General features: G+C 42.0%; 5 protein-coding genes across 5 annotated transcripts; 3 read left to right on the forward strand and 2 right to left on the reverse strand.

Moving 5' to 3' along the window:
- Positions 1-11,794: 11,794 nt before the first annotated feature.
- On the forward strand, positions 11,795-11,956 carry J3458_011715 (uncharacterized protein; the record flags this gene model as incomplete). Its single annotated transcript, XM_066119954.1, has 1 exon — positions 11,795-11,956. One exon carries the CDS (start codon positions 11,795-11,797, stop codon positions 11,954-11,956), a length of 162 nt encoding a protein of 53 aa, XP_065975072.1.
- On the forward strand, positions 11,957-12,298 carry J3458_011716 (uncharacterized protein; the record flags this gene model as incomplete). The annotated part of the gene is made up of 1 exon (XM_066119955.1): positions 11,957-12,298. The coding sequence occupies one exon, from the start codon at positions 11,957-11,959 to the stop codon at positions 12,296-12,298; it is 342 nt and encodes a 113-aa protein (XP_065975073.1).
- Positions 12,299-15,101: 2,803 nt separating this feature from the next.
- On the forward strand, positions 15,102-16,493 carry J3458_011717 (uncharacterized protein; the record flags this gene model as incomplete). The annotated part of the gene is made up of 1 exon (XM_007813930.2): positions 15,102-16,493. The coding sequence occupies one exon, from the start codon at positions 15,102-15,104 to the stop codon at positions 16,491-16,493; it is 1,392 nt and encodes a 463-aa protein (XP_007812121.2).
- A 1,689-nt stretch (positions 16,494-18,182) lies between these two features.
- On the reverse strand, positions 18,183-18,527 carry J3458_011718 (uncharacterized protein; the record flags this gene model as incomplete). The annotated part of the gene is made up of 1 exon (XM_066119956.1): positions 18,183-18,527. One exon carries the CDS (start codon positions 18,525-18,527, stop codon positions 18,183-18,185), a length of 345 nt encoding a protein of 114 aa, XP_065975074.1.
- Positions 18,528-19,212: 685 nt separating this feature from the next.
- J3458_011719 (uncharacterized protein) lies at positions 19,213-21,408 on the reverse strand (the record flags this gene model as incomplete). Its single annotated transcript, XM_066119957.1, has 3 exons — positions 19,213-20,636; positions 20,826-20,915; positions 20,997-21,408. The coding sequence occupies 3 exons, from the start codon at positions 21,406-21,408 to the stop codon at positions 19,213-19,215; spliced, it is 1,926 nt and encodes a 641-aa protein (XP_065975075.1).
- Between the last annotated feature and the right edge of the window lie 68 nt (positions 21,409-21,476).

Consider the following 21,476-nt stretch of genomic DNA (forward strand, 5'->3'; position numbering starts at 1 on the left):
TATCCAACAGGCCAACTGGTCAGAAGAAGAAGAAGAAAAACCACCATGCCTAAAGACTTCCCTTTGGGCTCCCTTCTCCATCACCAGATCTTGCATGGAAGCAAGTCATCTTGGCTTGCCGTGTGAATCCCTTTGATGCTACTTTGTTGAATCTAGGGCCAGAAAGCGGGAGGCTCATACTCTACCGTACGCTGGGTCAACTTTATTCAATGTGCTGGCTTGTAAACCAACCTATAAACTGGAACCAGATCACCAGGCTTATACTATGAATATGGTGACTCGAGTTCAAGGACGATTGTCTCTCCGATTCCATTACCAGTCGTCTTGTGATTTTGCGCACAAGCTAAGTGGTAGATTCCACTTGGCAAATATACACATGACCGGGCTTCAACACATGTCCACGCAGCGAGGGGAAATACAGACAGAATCTGGGAGGCGCCATTCTCCCCACCAAATCAGACGGCTTCGACAGCGTGGGACCAACACGTAGCTGAGGTACAGTGTACATCGAGCCAGGAACCAGGAACAGCGAGGGCAGATTTGCCAACCTGTGACAGGGACTTGATATCAAGGGCTCGGAGCGGAATGACTCTCTTCAATAACAATCTTGTAGGATGTCAAATGTCCTTGATTTTTAAGGGAAGCAAAGGGACAAGAGACCACTATATATACATGAAAGGAACAGCCATGCCCAGGCTCCCAGCGGGTCATGTGTTCAGTCTGTGTAACCTCTAGGTCCTATATCGGCGATGCCCCTTTGTTGGGCGTTGTTGTTGAGCTCTGACGGTGCAACGCAACCTGTACCAGGCACATGACTGTTCCAAGACAATGTGGCACGCACTTGGATCCAAGTTCCCGAATCTAGTTTACGAAATTCAATTTTACATTGGCATGGCCGTCCGCCCAAGGAGAATACTTGGGTAGTCAGTGAGCCTCCAAGCCCAAAAGTCATGAGGAGGATTTACTTGAGCGGGATACATGGTGCTTGTATTTTGAAACCATAGTCAAGTTGGGCAGCGGGGGCAGTCTGCGCTTGTTGTTGTCACTGTACGTAGTCTGTCTAGGTATTCCAAAATATGTTTGGGGACCTTTTCGTCGGGACATGTAGCCGTCAGCCTACCAAAGGATGCGAGGCAATGTATTCATAGCAGCACTCCAGTACCGAATACAAGGTGCAGAGGCGCACGCACATGATGACTAGAATCCCCCGTGATTGGCATTTACTATTTTTTTGTATACCAACCTCGCGCACGAATAACCTCAATCGCCCTTGTAGTAAATATCGCGAGTCATGTCAGAAAACAAGAGCAAAATCAGACATCTACTGAAATCCTCGCAGCAGCATTGCTAGTAGCTTATGTTCTACGCGACATTCAGACAAGAATAACTATAGAGGCGTGTCGGTGGCCTACTACATGGCCAACTCCGAAACGCCACGCACCTCCATCACTGTCAATAATTAGCACTTGGAGCTGCTACTTTCTTTAATAACAGCAATCTTTTCTATTGCCTTTTATTTACGTGCCAATTCGCTGCAAAGCCATCGTCATATGCCTACTTGGCCTTTGACGCACGGCCGCCCATTGCGCCAACTAAGGCATTATATGTACGCTTGGCTTTTTCTTCTTGAGCATAATGATGATGCGTAGCTTCTCTGGTAGTAGGGTGGTTTTCTTCAGCGTCAAGTATCCGGTGTAGAGTTGAACAGAGCTGCAACCACACGGTGGGCTCTACCTGCAGATAACTCGGCCAACATGGGCTCTTTTTCAAAGGCACTTAATTAAGCATTTCGTTGACAATGTGTCTGTACTTGAATGATGGTGGTTGTATTGAAGGTCTGGCGGTTTTGTTCGCAAACCTTTAAAGATGGACTATGAATATATCTAGAGAGAGAACGAAAATCTGTAATGCCCATGTAGTCCGTGGTTCACGTCAGGTAGGCGCGAGCCTGGCGTGGCGCCTCCGTTCAGCCGCTGAAAGGACGACTTGATTTGACACAATTTCTGTATTTTGGTGGTGCTTGACGGTCGCTTTGGGCAGTTGCAGTTGGTGTTGTGTTGTTGTTGTTATTTGCTGTGGCATTTCGCGTATTCCTCAGCAGAGCAACCGGATTGAACGCATTGAATTTCCCCGGAAATCAGGGTCGTCGTGTAGCCAAGCGGACACCCTTCCTGCTCGCTGATAGTAGCGACTTGATAACGCTCCCCGCAAACACATGCATTCTGCGAGTTTTGGGCCGGTGAAGCGCTTGCAGAGCCCAGCGCGGCGGCGAGGAAGAGGATGGCGACCTTCATTTTGGAGATGAAATGGTGATGATGTCAAGTTTTATTTAGTAAAGTTGATTGTAGATATAAGAATGATGCAGCAAGAGTCCAACTTTGGGGGGCAGTCGAGCTATTTAAATACTTGGGATGTCCTCTTCCGCAAAGTCTCGTCGCTTATTCTACCCACATCCCGACTCGTCGTCAAGAAACCATCTTCCCCCGGCGGCATTTATTCCACTACCTGGTTCAGTGTGGAGCGGTGACGACTTGCATTGCTATTATGATAATACGACATATAGGTGATTATACGCCTGTGAGTCGGAGACTACGGGATTGGGATTCAGATACAATACATTCCAACCCCTGTTTAATGAACCACCTGTGACTTCACGGGGGGGTACACAGCGAATAAAGAGTTGATATAAGTTATAGAGAGGAAGTGGGGGGGATAAGCACCTGATTTTGTAAGAGAAGCAATACAAAACCTCGCATCCTTGCCAAGATTTATGAGTGCTCTTATTACTATTCGTACAAAACACTTGACTGTTGGCAAGGTCACGGGTGGTGAATCAAACAGGGGTTGTTGGAGTGCACATGAATTGTCAATTGTTTACCATGGGTCAAACCACGCTTTGATATACAGCCACGCCAGTCATTCCCGTATTGTATCCAAGCATCCAACCCCATCGTCTCTGAAATTGTGCCTCGGGTTATGACCGAGTCCACTTTATGGATTCATCGGCTTCAATAGGCGCGGTGGCTCTCGGCCGGAATACGGAGGAATTCTTGGCCAACGTATTCCTAGGAATTTGCATTAGGCTCACGCCACATGATGCTATGTTGTGGTCTCGCCTGCTTAAATTGAAACATGAATGTATTGCTGCCGTTTGTAAGGTGGTTGGGGAACCCCGCCCACCTGCAACGCGATTAATAACGTCACGTGGAACGGGGGCTTTAGGACTATATCCCCTATATCTTACATAACTAGAAAATAGGATAAGCTTTAGTTATTATAATATAATTACCCTTACTTTAACTACTTAACTCCTAGTCCCTCTTATAATCTTATAATTTTTAAAGCTTTTTAAAAAGTTACCTAGTTAAAATAATAAGAATAAGCACTTAAAGAACCCTTATTTTATAGGCGCCTTTACCTCTAATAATAAAGGATTTAATAGAATTATTAAGTGACTAGGAGAATATAATAGCCTTAAGTAAAGGAAAAACACTTAAATAATTAAATAAGGCTATTATAGCTCTTTAGAATTAAATCGCTTAATTAAAGAAGCTATAAGAGCTTTAAATAAAGAAAAAGAAGCTATAAAAATTAATTCTTAAAACTATTTACTTAATAGTAAAAAAGAGGCGTAACTCTTATAATTTAAAGAGAAGTAATAATTAAAAAGTATAGGTTAAGAATATTAACTCTCTTTATTATTTAATAAACCCTTAAAAGTATAAGATTTAAATAAATAACTTAAATTATACTTTTAATAAAGCGAAACGTAAGTATTATAGGAATTACTAGAAAATTCTCTTTACCTTAAATTATATAAACTTAAAATATAAGGTAAGATAAAACTAATATTTTAATAAATAACCGGTAAATTAAAAGAAAAACCTTAAGAATAATTAAAATACATTCTAAAATTAAACTCTTACACTTTTAAGAGACACGAAAAATTATAAGGCTTAAATAGCTTTATAGCTAAAATAAGTAAAGTAACGTAAAGACTAAAGCCTTATAAACTTTAATATTTACTTAAATTTATTAAAGAAATACCTAAAAAGAGCTAATAAAAAGTTATAAGCGCTTACTCTTTTTATTAAGCTATAACTTAAACTTTAAGATTATATAAACCTATATACTTTTATCTTTAAAAAAACTTAAGAAGAAGTAATTTAAATTATTTAATAATTTTAAGATATTATATTAAGAAGAAATAAGTAAAAGATTAACTTATCTTAACTAAAAAGCTCTTTAAAGATACTCTAATAAGAAAGAAGTAACTTATTAAGAGCTTATCTTAATAATAAGAGATTCTTATAATTAAATTATTATAATTAAAACCTAAACTTAATTAAATAAGAAAGGCTACGTTATTATAATTATAATAGTAAGAATTACCTTTAACCTACTTATAATAAACCACTTAAAATAACTTAAACAATTAAGAAAACGCTTAAAGGTTAAAGTAATTACCCTTACTTTAACCTTAAGCTAAGAAGTATTAATAGGCTAATACTTTAATATAAAGGTTATTATATATAAGTGTAACGCTATAAAAACCTACGCTAATCTTAATAATTATATAATACTTAACCTTATTAGTATTAACTTTATAAGGTAATAAGAACTACGTTAAGTAAAGGTAATAGCTCTTATTTTACAGTTAATTAAAACCCTTATAATTCCCTTATATAGTGTATATAAAGTACCTGTTTAAGCTATTAACTCTTATAGGTATAAGCGTATCTTAAAACTATTATATATTACTATTAAAAGAAACCTAAACCTAAAGGGAAACCTTATCTTAATAGAGATATATATACTAGTTAAATAAAAGATATATATAATTATATATAATTAAAAATAATAGTATAAGTCTTAAAAAGAGAGTTTCTTACTAAATAATCCCCGTAAATTCGCTAAGAAGTATTAGAATATAGCTTAAATTTACGCTATTATTAGTATACTTAAGAAAGACTTTCTTACCTTAAAGGGTAAAGAGCTAATAAAAGGGTATAATTTTATAAATAATATTTTAATAGAGCTTTATAGCTTTAAGAATATCTTTATAAATAATTATTTTAAGGCCTTACTATTATATAAGAATATTAACTATAATATTAATCTTTTACCTAGTATTATATTACCTTATAAACCTATTTACCCGTTATTTTAAGCTAAATTAAAGGAGCTTTATTAATATATTAATAAAAACCTAGCGAATAAACGAATAAGACCCTTAAAAAGCCTAGTTAAAGTATTAATTTTATTTATATTTAAGAAGAATAAAACCTTAAGATTATATATAAATTATAAGGGATTAAATAGGGTAACCTAAAAGAATTACTACGCGTTACCCTTAATTTTAAAGTTACTTAATAAATACTAAGAGATTAAGTTCTTCTTAAAGATTAATATTAAGAATACCTATTATAAAATATAAATAAAAGAGAGGGATAAGTAAAAGATAGCCTTTTAAACCTATTATAAGCACTATAAATACTTAATTATACCCTTTAGCCTTATAAACGCGCCTATTACTTTCTAAAACTATATTTACTAAGCCTTATAAGAGCTAATTAATATTATTTATATAGTATATTTAAATAATATTCTAATCTTCTTAAAAATAAAAGAGAAATATACCTCTTATATCACCTAAATATTAAAATAAATATAAGTAATTAAGCTATTTATAAAGCTATTTAAATATACCTTTTATTAAATCTTCGTGGAATTTTTAGGGTTTATTCTATTAATTAATAGCCTTTTAATAGATTTAAAATAAGTATAAATTATTTAAGAATAAAAGAAATTAACCACGTATTATAAGGTATAGGTATTCTTAGAATTCTATAACTTCTACTAATAATTTATATAAGGTTACTCTAGAATAATAGTACCCTTAAACGCCTTATTAAAGAGAAGCTAAAATAGTAAAAAGCCTAGTTACTTAACCTTTATAAGTAAAGAATAATTAGCGTTTAGCTATTTAAAGAATACCTTTATAAGAGCCTCTTTTCTCTAATATTATAACCTAAGTAAGGTAATTTAAATTAAGATAAACACGTTTAACTTTATAATAGCTAAAATTCTCTTATAGCTAAATAATAAGAGGTAATATTACCTTATTACGTTTTAATCTTAAAAGTTTATTAATATAAAAAGAAATTATAGAATACTTAATTAAGAACTATTTATTATAATAGAATTATTTAAATACTAATAATATTATATAAAAGAGGTAATAAACTTAATTAAGGTTCTATTTAACTATTATAATCTTTAAATATTTATAAGGTAACTTAAGTTAAATAAGCGTTAAGCTTATTAGTATATATTCTTATTACTCTTTAACTTTATTATTAAGTATTAATCTAATAAGAGTAACCTAGTAAATAAGCTATTAAGGTAACTTTGTAACGCGCACAAGGAGTCACCTGTGAAGAGGGACCGAATCGGGTCCGCTTGTATCCCAAAACGGGGTACGAATCCCCACCGATTCTAGTCCGAATCCCATAAGTATTATCACGTGAGAAGCGGGCACGAATTGGGGCTGGAACCCTTAATAAATAAGTATAAAAGGATTAGTCCGAATATTAGATGATTCGGACAAGTTTTAGTCTTGTATTATTAGGAGGCCTAAGAATAAAGTTCTTTCCTAATTCCTTACCTAATCGTCCCATATCCTGGGTTTATCCTAACAAACTTAATTATAAAGGTAAAGCTATATTTAATAGGGAGTTATTATTAAACTTATAAAAGAAGCTAGTAATTATCTAAGAAAAAGTAAAGAATACCCTAAGAAATTATAAAAGTAACGGTAAAAAGCTAACGTTTAATTAAATGTATAAAGCTTTAAGGCTTTTAAGAGAGAGGTATTTAACTTATATAAGCTAAGTAATTACTATAAGTCTAGTAATTACCACTTATTTTACTAATAAATTTAAGGAGAAAGTAGGTGTAATAAGTATAATTACGCGAAGTTAAGTAAGGTATATTATAAGGTAATAGTTAATTTATAAGAATAAATTAATTATACTACTTAAAGAACTCTTACTTTAAGCTTAAAGCTATAACTTAAATATATAAAAGTAATTTACTAGTAAGCTAATAGTAAAATAAAGAGAAAAGAAAAACTAAATAAAAGATAAAAGTAGTCTCTTATTATATAAGAATAAAGTAGCTATACCCTAAGATTTAAAGATATATTAAAAGTTACTTAAATTATATTATAATAATCTATTAATAGGTTACTTTAAAATAAAAAGAATCTTAAAACTATTATAGCGTAACTTTTACTAGCTATATATATAAGGTAAAGTAAAAGATTATATTATAAGCTATATAATTTATTAAGAGATAATAACCTAATAGTATTACCTATATAACGCGCTTAAATTATTATTAATTTTACGGTAATTTTAGGTTAAAATATTAATAGACTTTATAATAAGGCTACTTAAGATAAAGTATTTTAAGTAAAGCGTTAATATAATACTAATAATAATAGATTAATTTATTAAGTATTCCCTTTTCTTAATAATTAATACTATTATTAATACTATAAAATTAATAGAACTCTTTTACTATAAGATTAAACTTTAATTTAACGCATTAAAAGGTATTATCTTTAATAAAGAGCTAGTATTTACTAGCTAATTTTAGTTAAACCTTTATTACCTATTTAAGATAAAAAGAAGGCTTTTAATAGCTTTTCACCTATAAATAAACGGGTAAATAAAAAGAATAAATTAAACTATAAAGTATTACCTACGCTATTTTATTATAAGTAATTAATTAATATAAGTATAATTACTATTATAAGCCTAATTCGCTTATAATAACGCGAAGAGTAATATAATAAGCTACTTACCTAGCTATAGCTTAATAAGGTATAACCTAAAGTTTTACTTTTACCTTAAGGCTAAGGCTTATTAAAAGAGAGTACTTACCACGAAAACTTATATAATTAAGCTTAAGAAAGTATAGGAATAACTTTAAATTAACTAGTAAAAAGCTATAAAATCTTAAGTAAAGTACTATAACTAATAGTATATACCTCTTACCTTATATAAGAGAGACTTAGTAGGCCTAATTATAAAGAATATTAAATTTAAGGTAAGAAAATAAAAGCTTATCTCTTATTATATTAAACCCTTTTAAATTCTAAAAACTATTAAGAAATAAGTATATTACTTAGCGCTATTAAAATAATATAATTACCTTTATAACGTCTTTTATATTAGCCTATTAAAGCTATAAAAAAGGTAGGGAAATACTAGTAAAAACTCGCTTTTAATACTAGACCTTAAAGAGAATAATAAAAAGTATAAAGTTAAAGAAGTTAAGAATTAAAGAAAGTCTTAAGAAGGTATTTATTACCTAGTAAAGTAAAAGGAATAGCCCTTAAAGTATAATTAATAAGTAGCTATTAAAGATATAGCTAATATACCTAAGGTAATTATTATATTCTAATAAAATAAGAATAAATAAAGAGCTAATAAAATATTATAAGAAAACTATAAGTAAGAGATTATTACGTGAAAATTAAACGGCTATACTCTTACTATTATTAATTTTATTTATATTAACTTTTAAGCTAATAAACTACTAAATAAAAAATAAATAAAACGGCGCTTAAAGCGCGAAAAGAACTAACGAAAAAGCACTTAAAATATTATTTTTAAGTAAGTTATTACTAAATTTATTAATAGTAATTACCTTCTTTATACTATTATAAAAATAGCGAATTACTACTACTTAAGTAATATAACCTAAATTAAATAAACGTAAATATAAGACTTAAATTGCTTTTTATTTATTAAAGACTTAATTATAATTCGCCTAATAATAATTAATAAGCGAAATAATAAGGAGTCCCTAATAAAGAAGTTTACTTACACTATTAAATTATAAAGAAGAAATTTAAGTAATTAAAAGCTACTCTTAGGCTATTATATACTAATAATAAGCACTTTAAGCGAATTAAAAGAAGAGAATTAGCTAGTAAATATATTATAATAAATTAAGGAAAAACGTATTTATAAGCTCTTTACTATACTAGTTAGCTTATAAGCGATATAATAGGCGGTTTTAACGTGGTTAAAGCTATAAATAATTCCTAGTAAAAGCTAGGTAAAGCGCACGTAAGTTACGCGCGAAAAAATATAACTAATATTATTATTACTATCGTTTTTATTCTCTAGGATTAAGGTAATTATAAGCTATTAAAGGTAGCCTAAAAGGTATAAGAGATTAACTATATCTTTAGCTATAATAGGGATAAGCTATATAAACGTTAATAAAAATATAATAAAACTATAGGGAAACCCTTTAAAGTTATAGACTAATTAAATTACACGTGTTAGCGCGTGTAATATATTATTAATAGCGCTTAAAGAGGCTAGTATTTAAGCTTAAGTTACTATTAAAAGTATAGGGAATTTAAAGGAGTTTAAGCTTCTTTAAAAAGCTATAATAGTAAGCGTTTACTATTATACGTAAATAATATATATAAAAATAACGCTTAATACTAATATTTACTATTTTTATAGTAAATAATAGGTAATTAGCTTAATAAAATAAGATTTCTTAGGTAAAAAAAGAGGATTAAATAAGCGAGGTAAGAAAGAATAAGATAAGTAGTAATATTTAAGGGAGAAATAACTAGTAAAAGTATAAAGAGGCTATATTAATTTATATACACGATTAATTACGCGATAACGCAATTAACCTTAACTAAACGTTTAAATTATTTATATGTTAATTAATAATACACTACTATATAGCTAATAAGTAACTATTAAGGCTATTTAACGCCTAGCTAAAGTAAAGGGGGATAATTATAAGGTAATTAAGAAACCCTACTTACCTATAACGCGATTAATAATATCACGTGAAACGAGGGCTTTAGGACTATATCCCCTATATCTTATATAATTAGAAAATAGAATAAGCTTTAGTTATTACAATACAGCTACCCTTACTTTAGCTACTTAACTCCTAGTCCCTCTTACAGTCTTACACCGTTAAGGGCTCATAGCACGCTACCGCTACGTCGGCCTATCTAGTCTAGCACTAGCTAGATTCATGCTAAAGGGCGGTATAAAGAACCTAACGTCACATTAATATGTTCCTCGGGCTTGTCTTATGCTGAGGGTCCCGAGCCGCAATAACTCTCTAGCTATTACGAGGTTTAAAGTATCGATATAAGTATATACATTATAATATATTAAATATATTCATTAAAAAATGACTTGTTCTTAACTGATTTAAGATAATCAAAAAATAGGCTAAATAAAGGGCATCTAATAACACTATGTTTTAGCCGTACCTAAGCTAGGAGACCGTAATTAACCACGTAAGCTACTATAAACGTATCGCGATACGTCAAGTATATTAGCCGATTAGTAATTTTATATCGCGCGCCAGTAAAGGCTACTACGAGATAGCTTAAGCTATTCATTGCGTGGAGTAAAATATAATTTAGGCTAGTAACTTACACTATAAAGTTAAATATAAACGTATAATATACATGCAGGTTTTATAAGGGAAAAGTTATAAATATCTATAGGTGGGTGTAATAAAGTTAATTTAGTATATACATAAATAAAAGAGAAGCTAGCTAGCTATAATTCCTAATATAATTTTAAATCTTATTTTAAACAAGTTAATAATTAGAATTATTAATTTTTAGTAAATAATAAGTTAAAAATTATAATTTATTATTTATAATGTTATATTTAAGTTTTAATAATATTAATTAAATAAACTTATTTAAATTACCTTACTAGGTACTAGTAAATTCTAATACTAGCAGCCAACAGGGCCCAGCCACAAGATCGTGGCTCATTCCGCCAGAGGGGTGGCCATAAACCCTGCCTTAACCTTTGTGCAATTGGTCCTGGGACAGTGGGGGGCTCCCGGGTTGAGCCGTATAATATGGTATTGAGTAAATGTAACTGGCCGTCAGGCCCGCGAACTGGGTCCTCTCAGCCCTGGAGGTTACGACATGTCTGGTAATAAAACACTTTACCCCGCTATGCTGATGCGATGGCACCAATTGGCAATGATAACCCCCTCCCTATACGGCCCTAGGATATTTTTGAGACGCTCCGAGATGTCAACTGATACGACTGGTATAAAACCTTTGGTGAAACTTGCCCCCGCACATCTGTATGCTGATGCGAAGGCACCAATGATAGCCCTCTCCGTATACAGCCCTAGAATACTGTGGAAACTTTACTGTAGTCGAATGATTATACATTGATTATCGCAGGCCCGTGGTGGTGATGGCTGGCTTCACCCTCACAAAAAACTCTTGCGGAGCAATCGCGGCATTAACACGGTATCTGCGGGCACGCTTCATTCGCCTCAGTTCGGCCTAGTGCCTACTAATGCTCCCACGAGGACAATTGCTAACCTCCTGCATCACATCATGTCTCGGTAAAGAATCACGACATGTCCTATGCAAGAGGCAACATTGACCGGAAGAATCGGTAATGTTTCTTGAGTTGAGGCGTGGTGAGAAAATGCTCGTGGGAATGAGACTCGGGAAAGACTCTCTTCGGACTGGGAAAGGCTCTCTTCGGACTAGGAGTGGCTGACAATATCGACCGGAGGAACTAGTCCGAGTGGGATTGTCCTTATTCGTTTGAACCCCAGTCTTGTGCTAAAGTATATAGTTAAACAGACTACTCCCCGCCTTCAAGTCTCTCGGACAGCGCCATTATCCTCAAGCAAATGTCCCATCCTAGTACAAGTTTGTTCAACCTTACTCTTCCAATCTTTGCGCATCATGGCCACTAAGCTTCTCACCGCGCTAGCTCTGACCACCGGGGTCATTTCGGCTCCTGCCGCCTTGACGAACTTGCAAAACGTCGTCTTTGGCGATAGCTACTCGGATGAAGCTCGCCATGTCTACATCGACAGTCATGAGAGCTTGCCCCCAGAAGGCTAGATGCTTCCTGAAGCTGATAGTCCGTTCAGTGGAGGCCGTATATGGGGGCGAGTGGTCGCCAAAAACACCGTTTACACGCTTTGGATCGGCACAAACGACTTGGGTCAAGATGGCCTTCTCGGAAGGGAGGCTAGTGATTCAAAAAAGAAGAACAACGTGGACCCGACCTCAACAGTTAACGACTATCTGAAATGTGTCTGGGACGCTATCAACCAAATTTACAACGCAGGCGCCAGAAACTTCGTCCTGTTCAAACTAGTACCTCTCGAGAAGGCACTTCTATACGCCAATTGGGAATCAAAGGATAGATTGAGCGCGGACGTCAATAATGTTAATAGATAATACGATTAAGCTGTTGCGGCTAGGACCAAGGAAGGAAACTAAGCAGGAGCAACTGACAACCTCCGATGCGTATTCGCCCGTTTCGAATGTTATCGCTTCGCCCAGCGCTTCACAGCTTACCCAGGTGGCCGCGCCGTACAAGACCTGCAAAGGAACAGTCTGTCAGAAGGCCAGCGACCCCCAGTCGAACTACTTGTGGTAAGTTATATCAAGTCCTCGGCACCTTTGTAAGAAACTGGAATAACCATTTAAAATAAAATGCAGAAATAACGCCCTCCACCTTTCACCCGCCGCGGAACGACTCATCGCCAAGGAGTTCCAGCTCGCTATTAAGGGTGCCTCAAAGTATGCCAAGAGCTATGCCAGCTCAGCCTAAGCGGTTGTGACGTCAGCACGTACGGGAACTTGACTTGGTATAAACCTCGCTCTGGACAAACACAATGCAGTCGTTGTACCGGGTCAGGGCTCTCACATTTTTATATGCCCGCCACTAAGGGTACTTGGATAGCAGGCGATAAGCCTAGACTTTATCTAGTATTACTTTCTTTACTGCCCGTCAGCGACTAGGTGGGACGAGCCATTTAGTTGCCAACGGGTAGGTGGATTTCTACAATTGACTTATTAAGCTTGAGCTCTGTTTTATTTCCAAGGTCCTTGTGCAAGTTAGTCAATCTTCCTTTAATAGTCTAAGCCCGCCGAAGAACAACACGTTTGGATGGTAGGATTTTACTTACCGTCACTACTATGACACATCCAGTACGATATAGTAAATCACGTGGCAATAAGTCACGTGCCGGATTGTGTACGACAGCCGGTGCAGACGATGGAAATCTCGGAATAGCTTCAAGTAACCGTGCACAGTTGAAATTAAGCTTTCATGGGACCACACAAATAACTTGTACACATGTACCAGGTTATCCATAGAAAGGTGGGCCCGGTACGGTGGTGCTAAAAGCGCTAGAGGAGGAACAAACCCTCCCCTTTTCTTTGCCTTGAAATGGAGCGTCAGAAATCACGGATGAGAACGTCGGTGGCAACAACCTCACGAGCTGGACCAAAGAGTTCGGCTCAGCCATCAATTAGGGACAACCTCGCCCTATTTTTAACTTGGCGGCACGTCGCGCTCCGAAAATAGAAGTTGAGGGAATCTGATGCCATTTTACGTCTGCTCGCGCATACATGGGCATTGCAGACGGCCGTGTGCTTGGCTGTACGCTTTCGTCCGAAGGCAGCCTCGTTCGGTCCGAAGTACCCCGAACTGATGCCTTTTTATCCCATTTAGCCCATTTCCCGCCGTGCGTAGCTTAGTAATAACTACCTACCTAGGTAGGTACCTGGTGGGTAGTGTCTGACACGCGACGCGACGACCAAAGGGCAGAGCCTACGGAGTTACAAAGTCGAGGAGGATGCGCCTCCGCCGCAACTCATTTGGCGCATCGACGCCCCCGGGCCCATCATGGCAGGGCTGCACAAGGTGAACTGACGGTAAACACAAGCCAATGTTGCACCGTTTATTACATGCGTCCTCGTCCAATGGCACAGCATGAGCCGGTCGGTGGCGGCAATCTTCAGTGGACGTGAGAGCACTGCGCACGGCCTACTCCGTAGAAGAAGACAAACAGGATGGGGCGGGCTCAGCGCTCTCGACAACGGGAAGGCGCTAATGGCCATGGCAGGGACCGGGAAAGTGCCCGTGTCGCGCTTTCCTCCAACCGTAAAGAGTACGGGAGCAACTTATCTGATGGATGCAGTCAGATTTCCTCGTATCCAACCAAAACACCACGACTGGGCCATGGTTTTCTGATTCTCATTATACTGTCTCCATCTTCATCCACCCCGGCGACAACGCGACGGTACGAGCAGCTTCATTCCATCGCTCGGCCGTCATTTTCACCATCAGCGTCTTCCCGTGCTGCCAAAAGTGTGATGGGCGTAGGACGCATTCAATGCTTGGCTGGGCCTGGGGACGTGAGCAATTGCGGCCATCGTACCACAGCCCACCACAATTAATTGGAACCCACACCTCCTACCGAGTAACTACTGACATGTACGCACGCAGCCCCGACACCCCGGTTCACTCTCACGCGCTTGTGCGTCTCAGGCCTGCCGCTGCCGCTTGCTGACAGGCACCCTCACAGTCTGAGTTTGATGCGGCCTCAGGACGGGCCCGTCACCCAATCTTGGTCCTTCTCCGCTGGTCCAGCTCCATCCAAACCCAGCCCCTGTCCAAGCTACCGTTCGCTCAATTGATGCGAGAGTAACCAAGCCAACGCTCCATTTGTTGCATTCGTGTCTCAAGCGGCCTCTTGTTCTCCCCCCGTCGGCTATCCCACGCCTCCCATTGTTCAGTCACGACCGTACATTTTTCCGGTCCACTCCCGGTCTGCTACTTTTTCATCCTCTTCCTCTCCATACACACCTTTCGACAGGAGACCACGTCGGCGACCGTCGTTTGAACTACGAAACAGGCACGCCGGCTTGTTGCGAGCCTTCGACTCTTGTTTGGCCGCCGTCGATTCGGTTCGTCTTCAATTGCCCTCGACCTTGGTGTGTTGTCGCCGCCACCTCGCGTCCGAGTCGGAGCCGTAGTTTGACAGGTATGTTTGCAACTTCAACGGCTGCTTAGTAGTACCGCGCCAAGTTTCGCCGTTGCACTGCTTCCTTCATGTCCGTGCCAGCGTTACTATAAGCCCATACTGCTGTCTTCTCAAACGGGCAATTCGTCTCTTTTGCCGTTTTTATCCCCGCAAACTAAATTCGTGTTTGCCAGTCCATGCCCAACTCTCTTGTTTCCCCTTTTTCCATGGTCTTGATCAGGACGTCGGGCATGGTTCCAACGCTGCAGTGGTGGCAATCAACGCCTCATCCTGCTAACGGTCTTGATATTAGGCAGATTCACGAGTTGACTCTTCGCGCTTCCAACATGTCTGACACTTCCCGTGGCTCGGGTGCCCAGACCAGTGGCCAAGAGACCTCACCGGGACAGTCACCGGGACAATCACCAAGCTCTCCGCCCTCGTCGCCCCCAAATACGACATCTAGTTCATCTCCACCGCCATCAACATCATCACCGTCGCCGTCGCCATCGCCGTCGTCGTCGTCGTCGTCGTCGTCGTCGTCGTCGCCGCCGCCTGCGACCACAACGTCAAGTTCCTCCTCGCCGCCACCAGCACCAGCACCTACCACTTCCTCATCATCATCTTCTAGTACGCCTCCGCCAGAGACACCAGCACCATCTCCTACGCCTACTTCTACGTCTACGACGTCAAGCACACCCGCGCTGGCACCAACAACTCCTACTCCCGAGCCTACGATATCCAGCTCAGCGGTTGTAACTGTTACGCCTTCTGCTTCATCAACAACTACTAAAATTGTCGTGTCTACGACAACGCCGACCGCGGGACCGTCGTCTACTTCTGCAAGTGTATCGAGTAGTTCCACTGCTACGCCTATCAACCCGGCCGGCGATGGAAGTAGTGGTGGTCTTAGCCAACCAGCCAAGGTTGCCATTGGAGTAGTTGTACCTATTGCTGCAATTGCTTTGTTGGCGCTGGTGGGCTTGTTCTGGTGGCGGAAGAGGCGGGCTCGCCAGGAGTCCGAAGAGGAACGCCGCAAGGAGGTCGAGGACTACTCCTACAATCCCAATGCCGACCCTACAATTCCAGCTGTCGGTCTGGGTACTGATACGTACGAGATGCGGGATGAAGGCGGGTCGGGATACCGTGGCTGGGGCTCAACTACTGCAGCAGGTTCCATGGGCCGTAAAGCTTCAACCACAATGTCTGGTGGCATGACTGCCGGCGCCTTCTCGGATGGCGGCGGACATACCCGTGGAAACCCTTCCGAGACTATAACCGACCCTACCATGGATGGCTCCTCGTCTCCGGACGGCGAAATACTTGGTGCCATGGGTCCTTCAGCCGCAAACAATCGAGGTGGTGATGTTCACCGTGGCCCATCAAACGCTTCATCTTCCTACAGCGCTACAGGTCGATCTGAGGGCTCAGACGTCGGAATCTACGCTAATGGCGGTGGTTATTATGACCAGTATGGCCAGAACCCTTATGCGGACCAGAGGCCCCAGGAGCTTGGCGGCCAAGCTGTCATTAGGGATAACCCAGCACGACGCAACACTCGTATCGAGAATCCGTCGCATTACCCTCAGCAGAGTGCTGGTATTGCCCAAAACTTTTGAGGCGCTTCGCATCGTTTCAGACCTTTATCAACACTTGGTGGCTGTGTTTACTATATCCATCCACCGTCCATAGAGATACCCAAGCCTAGCATTCTCTTCAACACTTTTCTTACACTGCGAGACTACGATTATATAAGGGAAACCTACAGTCGAGCTGAATGGGGGCTTCTAGGCTTTTGAATATTTGGTGCTGGCATTTCATTGGCATCTACCATTCTTCAGCCAGTTCATTCTCGATTGAAGCAACTTTAATGATGGCTTAACTTTCTACAGTACAATGGGCACGTAGCGGCGATTTAGAGCAAGCCGCAAACAAAATCGGGGTATTGAAGCGGAATATTCGACAACATGCAGCTTCGCACACTTGAAGTTTTCTTTTACACAACTGCCTCAGCACCCAATGAGGACATGTACATGTACATAATACTCTATCGAAACAGCGGCTTTCACGTTTTCTATCTCGAGAAGTCTTAATTTTTTCTGTGGGAAAAACATATCATACCTATTACTACCTTTAACAGCGAAGCAGCGAGGGAAGGAAGGGCGGGGGACATAATGCGGAGGACGTCATTCGTTTGGGCTGTAATGAGATGGATTCGTCGTGTATAGAGGAAGAGTTTGGTTTTATATTTCTGAGCGGGATGGGCTGCAAGCAGGACAGTGACGCTGTCGGTGTATATATGGATTGGTAGTTGCATCAATTGATACAGTAGACTTGGTTGAAAGTGTTGTGTCAGGTGCGACAGTTGCGCAAAAAGAAAAAAAAGGAAAAGAAAAAGGAAAAGGGAGATAAGAAAGCGTCTTCCCTTAAGAATCCATTATATATATAATATGGTGACGGCATATCCTGCACTCTCAACACAAGCTCTACCTTGGTGTCTCTGCGTGATGAAAGTAATATTCTACCCAAGCTCTATTCCCTATATTGTCCGCGCACGCCCATCCCTTGACTCTATTCCATCCTTTCCCACCAAAACTTACACTGAGCCATTTCCTCGTCGGTCAAAATCCCCTTGCGCACAGCTACGCCCTCACTCTTGCCGCCGGCAGCCTCGTCATTGCCCTCTCCAAACACCAGCGACTCCCGGCCTCCCCGCCCGTCCCCAATGGGCTCTGAAACGTCGGCCACGACCCAATCTCCCCCGTCGGCGAAGCCACAAACTCACCCCAGCGAGACGTCATCTCCTCCGCCACGGCCACCAGCCCCGGCCGACCCCTGAGCGATTCCATGTCGTGCGCGACAACCGGCGCCCGGTCCCCGTGCGAGGCGGCATCAAACGGCTCCGACGTGGCCGCGTACTGGCCCTGCCCGACCCGCAGAGCACGTCCACCCGGCGGAGGGGGACGCCGGGGATCACGCGGCGTGCTCTCCAAAGACGGCCATGGACGCGTCGACGACGACGCCCGCCGGGAGGTCGCGCAGGCAACGGCCCTCCGCGGCCAGGGGCAAAGGACGGACCGGGCAGTCGGAGACCCGGACTCGAGGATGGCCTCGGTGAAGGGCCGAGGAGCCGGGTGCACGAGATGGTGGCCAATCTACACCGAGTTTCGGCGCCTAGTTGTCCGGCAGCAACAACAACCCGCCTCCTTCACCCCGAAACCGCCATGCAAGGGACTCGCAGAATGCGCCCCGGGCACCAACACCCACGAGCGTCACGTCTCCCCCGCCGCCAAACTCCACGGCCCATCTCACCAACCAGTCCGCGGCAGCCCTCTGGTCCCTCGCTCAGCTCGAGATTCAGCTCGGCGCGCGTGGGCCCCCTCCCCGCCATCGCCAGACTTGAACCCCAACTTCCCAAGGCGGTATCCGGCCGCCCCCAGGACCACATCTCTCGGCGCCCACGCCACCAGCGACGCGAGATCCCGCTCGAGCGGGTAACTGAACATGTATGCCCGTCCGTGGATGTACGTCACGACGGGCAACTTGGCGTCTTGCCCGGCGTAGCCATCCCCAGACGGCGAGTCGAATGGCTGCTTGGACGGGCGGAGAATGTCAAGTCTTGGTGTTCCCTTTTCGGTTTCAAAGGATGCCATGGGACAAGGCACCTACTTGCCCTCGTTTTGGGCGTCCAGGACAAGGCCCTTTTCGACGGGGACACACGGCTGCGCTGGCCGGAACCTCTCGGCTGTCGCATACCGAGTCAGGAATTCCGTACAAGATGTCGAGGGGTTTAGGATATGCCTCGGACGCGGGCCGACGTTTGCCAATTATCACGCCTTCGTTGGCCGGGACCGCAACGATGGCTTCACCTGCCCCGGCTTGACCCGCCATTTTCACCGCCCCAAACTGACTGTAAGCCAGTACAGGCTCTGCGACTGCAAAAGGGATCGTAGGGATCTGAAATTCGGGCGTGTGCTGTGTCTTACTTCACGGCAAGTAGATGGCGTGTCGTTGAAGTAAAGTTGTCACGTCATCGTTCCGTGTGGGGCTGGAATCTCCACAAGTCTTAAGATAAACGATTGCATTGCTCTATGCATTCTGTGCTGCCGCGCGAATACGCCTTCGGCTTGTGATGTTTCGGCTGATAATCCAAATCTTATAAATACATGCCAAAATAACAATAATAAACGCCAATGCCCTGGTAACCCTTTTGGTACTGTAAACGCCTCCGTCAACAAACAGATAAACAAGACGGCAGAAACAGAGAGACACAACGGCTCAAAGAGGCACGAGGCCAATACTGTACAATCAAGTGTCAAAACTGAAAGCCAGACAATTTCACGCCTTCACCTCCTTTCCGGCTTCCTGTGTCGCCTTCGCCCGCTTGGCTGCCAACCCTCTTAGACGTTTCTTCTCGGCCCACTCCCGACTCGCAATTCTAGAACGCTCAGCAGCTTGTTCCCGTGCCGTCTTGGCCGCAAGCTCTCTCTCTCGCTTGGTTTTTTCCCTGTCCTGCGTGTAGCAGTTGTCTCGTGTAAAAATGTCCTTGCCTCGTTGTCTCTGCACGTGTAGTTCCTCCAAAGATACCGAAGTCCGCTTGCCACCTGCACTACCCGTTGACGTCGAAGCTGCTCGACTCTCTTCAGTGGTAGAAGTCGTGGTCGAATTTCGTCCCCGTGTCTGGGAGGAGTTATCAACCTGAGAGGGCACTGGGAGGGAGCGGACAACACCAACGGACATGCGCTTTCGTTGAGCAACCTGGCTGTCATTCTCGCCATTTGCTTCTGGGGATGCTCTGCTCTGGCGAGCACGGCTTGTCAGTGTTTCGCGGGGTAGCGTAGACGGCCCAATACTGTTGCGTACAGGTCGAGCCTTAAACTCTCGTCGTTTTCGCTGCTCTTCTTCCTCCGCTCTCAGTTTGGCCTCCCGTTCCTCTCGCTTGCGGCGAGAGATGGCTTCACCTGGCAGCTCAAACGTCGGTTTGGCCAAGGGCTTATTCATGACTCTTGGTTTCGGGATAGTAGTCTGACTTCTCTGGGCCTCTGCCTGCTGCTGAGCTTGACGAGCCTCACGTTGCTCCCTCAGGCGGCGGGCTACAGCCTCGCCTGGCAGCTCAAATTTGGGCACAGTAGGTGGTTTGGCAGACTTTATAGGATGCTTTGGTGTACTGAGGCGATTAATGCTGGATTGGCTACGAGAAACGCTGGATTCTGACTTCTGGCTCTCTGATGATCCTTGCTGCGCGCGTCTCTTTTCACGGAGCGTCAAGGATGCGGATCTCCTCAATGAGGGCCCGGCTTTCTGGGAGGACTTTACACGGACTGTCGCAGAGTATCCAGCAACAGAAGCTCCCTTGGATTTCGCTGGGGCCGATGGCGTCACACCAGAAGGAGTTACGGGATTAGGCTCGGAAGCCTGCGTGTTGGCGGTTGTAGACCCGCGAGGAAGAGTCAGATCGCGAATTGCCTCGAGCTCCTCTTCAAGTCTGTCCAACTCTTCCAGGGAATCCTCAATTCGGGGAATTGAAAAGGATCCGGTTCGTGACGAGTCAGCCACCACGCTCGGACTATTTTCGCTCATGACCGTGAGAGACGGCGAGATCGCCTGCTCGACCATGGTCACTACTTCCGAGGCTTTTAGCGGAGTGCCCGGATAGGGAGGTGGCGGCGCCTGCGACATTGCCAAAGAGATGGAACTGTCTGCGGCTCTTGTGCCATCCATGGTCTGAGAAGTAGGGTATGAATCTTTGTTAAGTGGTGTTGCTAAAAGGGTATATATGTCAGTTGTGATTCCAGCTCCCGTTTGAGAGGTGCGACGTTGCCTGACAGGCAGCAAATTACAGCCATAAAGTTTACTCCTAGACTCGCTTCTCGCATTGTGCTCGTCTTGAGGGCCATTGACTGTTTGAGAACTTGCTTCTGCGGGATACGTCATGATCCATTCGAACTGACCTGCGAGATGTTTCTCGACTTGTTCTTCGAGAGCAGATTCAGAGTCCAGGATACCAGGGGGGTGGTCTTCATTCACTTTTGCATGAGAACCTGGTCGCTGAGGTCAGACCACGAATGTTGATAAAAGGTGTCGTCAACTCAGTAGTGAGCGCAAAGTGAACTGTAACTCACCCTTCACCTTGTCATCCTTTGTGGCTGGTGAAATAGCAACGAGATTTTCTTCAGGCTCTATGAGGCTGCTAGTTTCTTCTGGAACGGCACCGAGAGGCTCAAACGTCTCTGAATCAATTTGGGGACGTCGGGCACGGCTTGCTCGCCTGTTGTTCTGAGCCTTGGCTGCCTTGTTCCCCGGCGAAGTTGTGTCCCTTCCTGGACTCTTTGCCAGCGGTGATCCGACGACAATTTCACCTGCTGGTGTTACTCGATTCTGGCTTTGGCCATGCGACAGCTCTTTAAGCACGTCGATGTTCCCAGTGGCGTCGACATGAACGTGTTTATCCGGGGTCAAAGCCCTGTCGTCAAAAATGTCGAAGCTTTGGGCATCATGGCGATACGATGAATTGAGAGCCACGACTCGTGACATGTTCTTGTAACCAGGACACGAATGCCTTGAAATGACCCTGGAATACTCGGTAATGCGTCAAGGATTCC

This window comes from Metarhizium acridum, assembly GCF_019434415.1.
Source record: "Metarhizium acridum strain ARSEF 324 chromosome Unknown scaffold_234, whole genome shotgun sequence".
Lineage (NCBI taxonomy): Eukaryota > Fungi > Ascomycota > Sordariomycetes > Hypocreales > Clavicipitaceae > Metarhizium > Metarhizium acridum.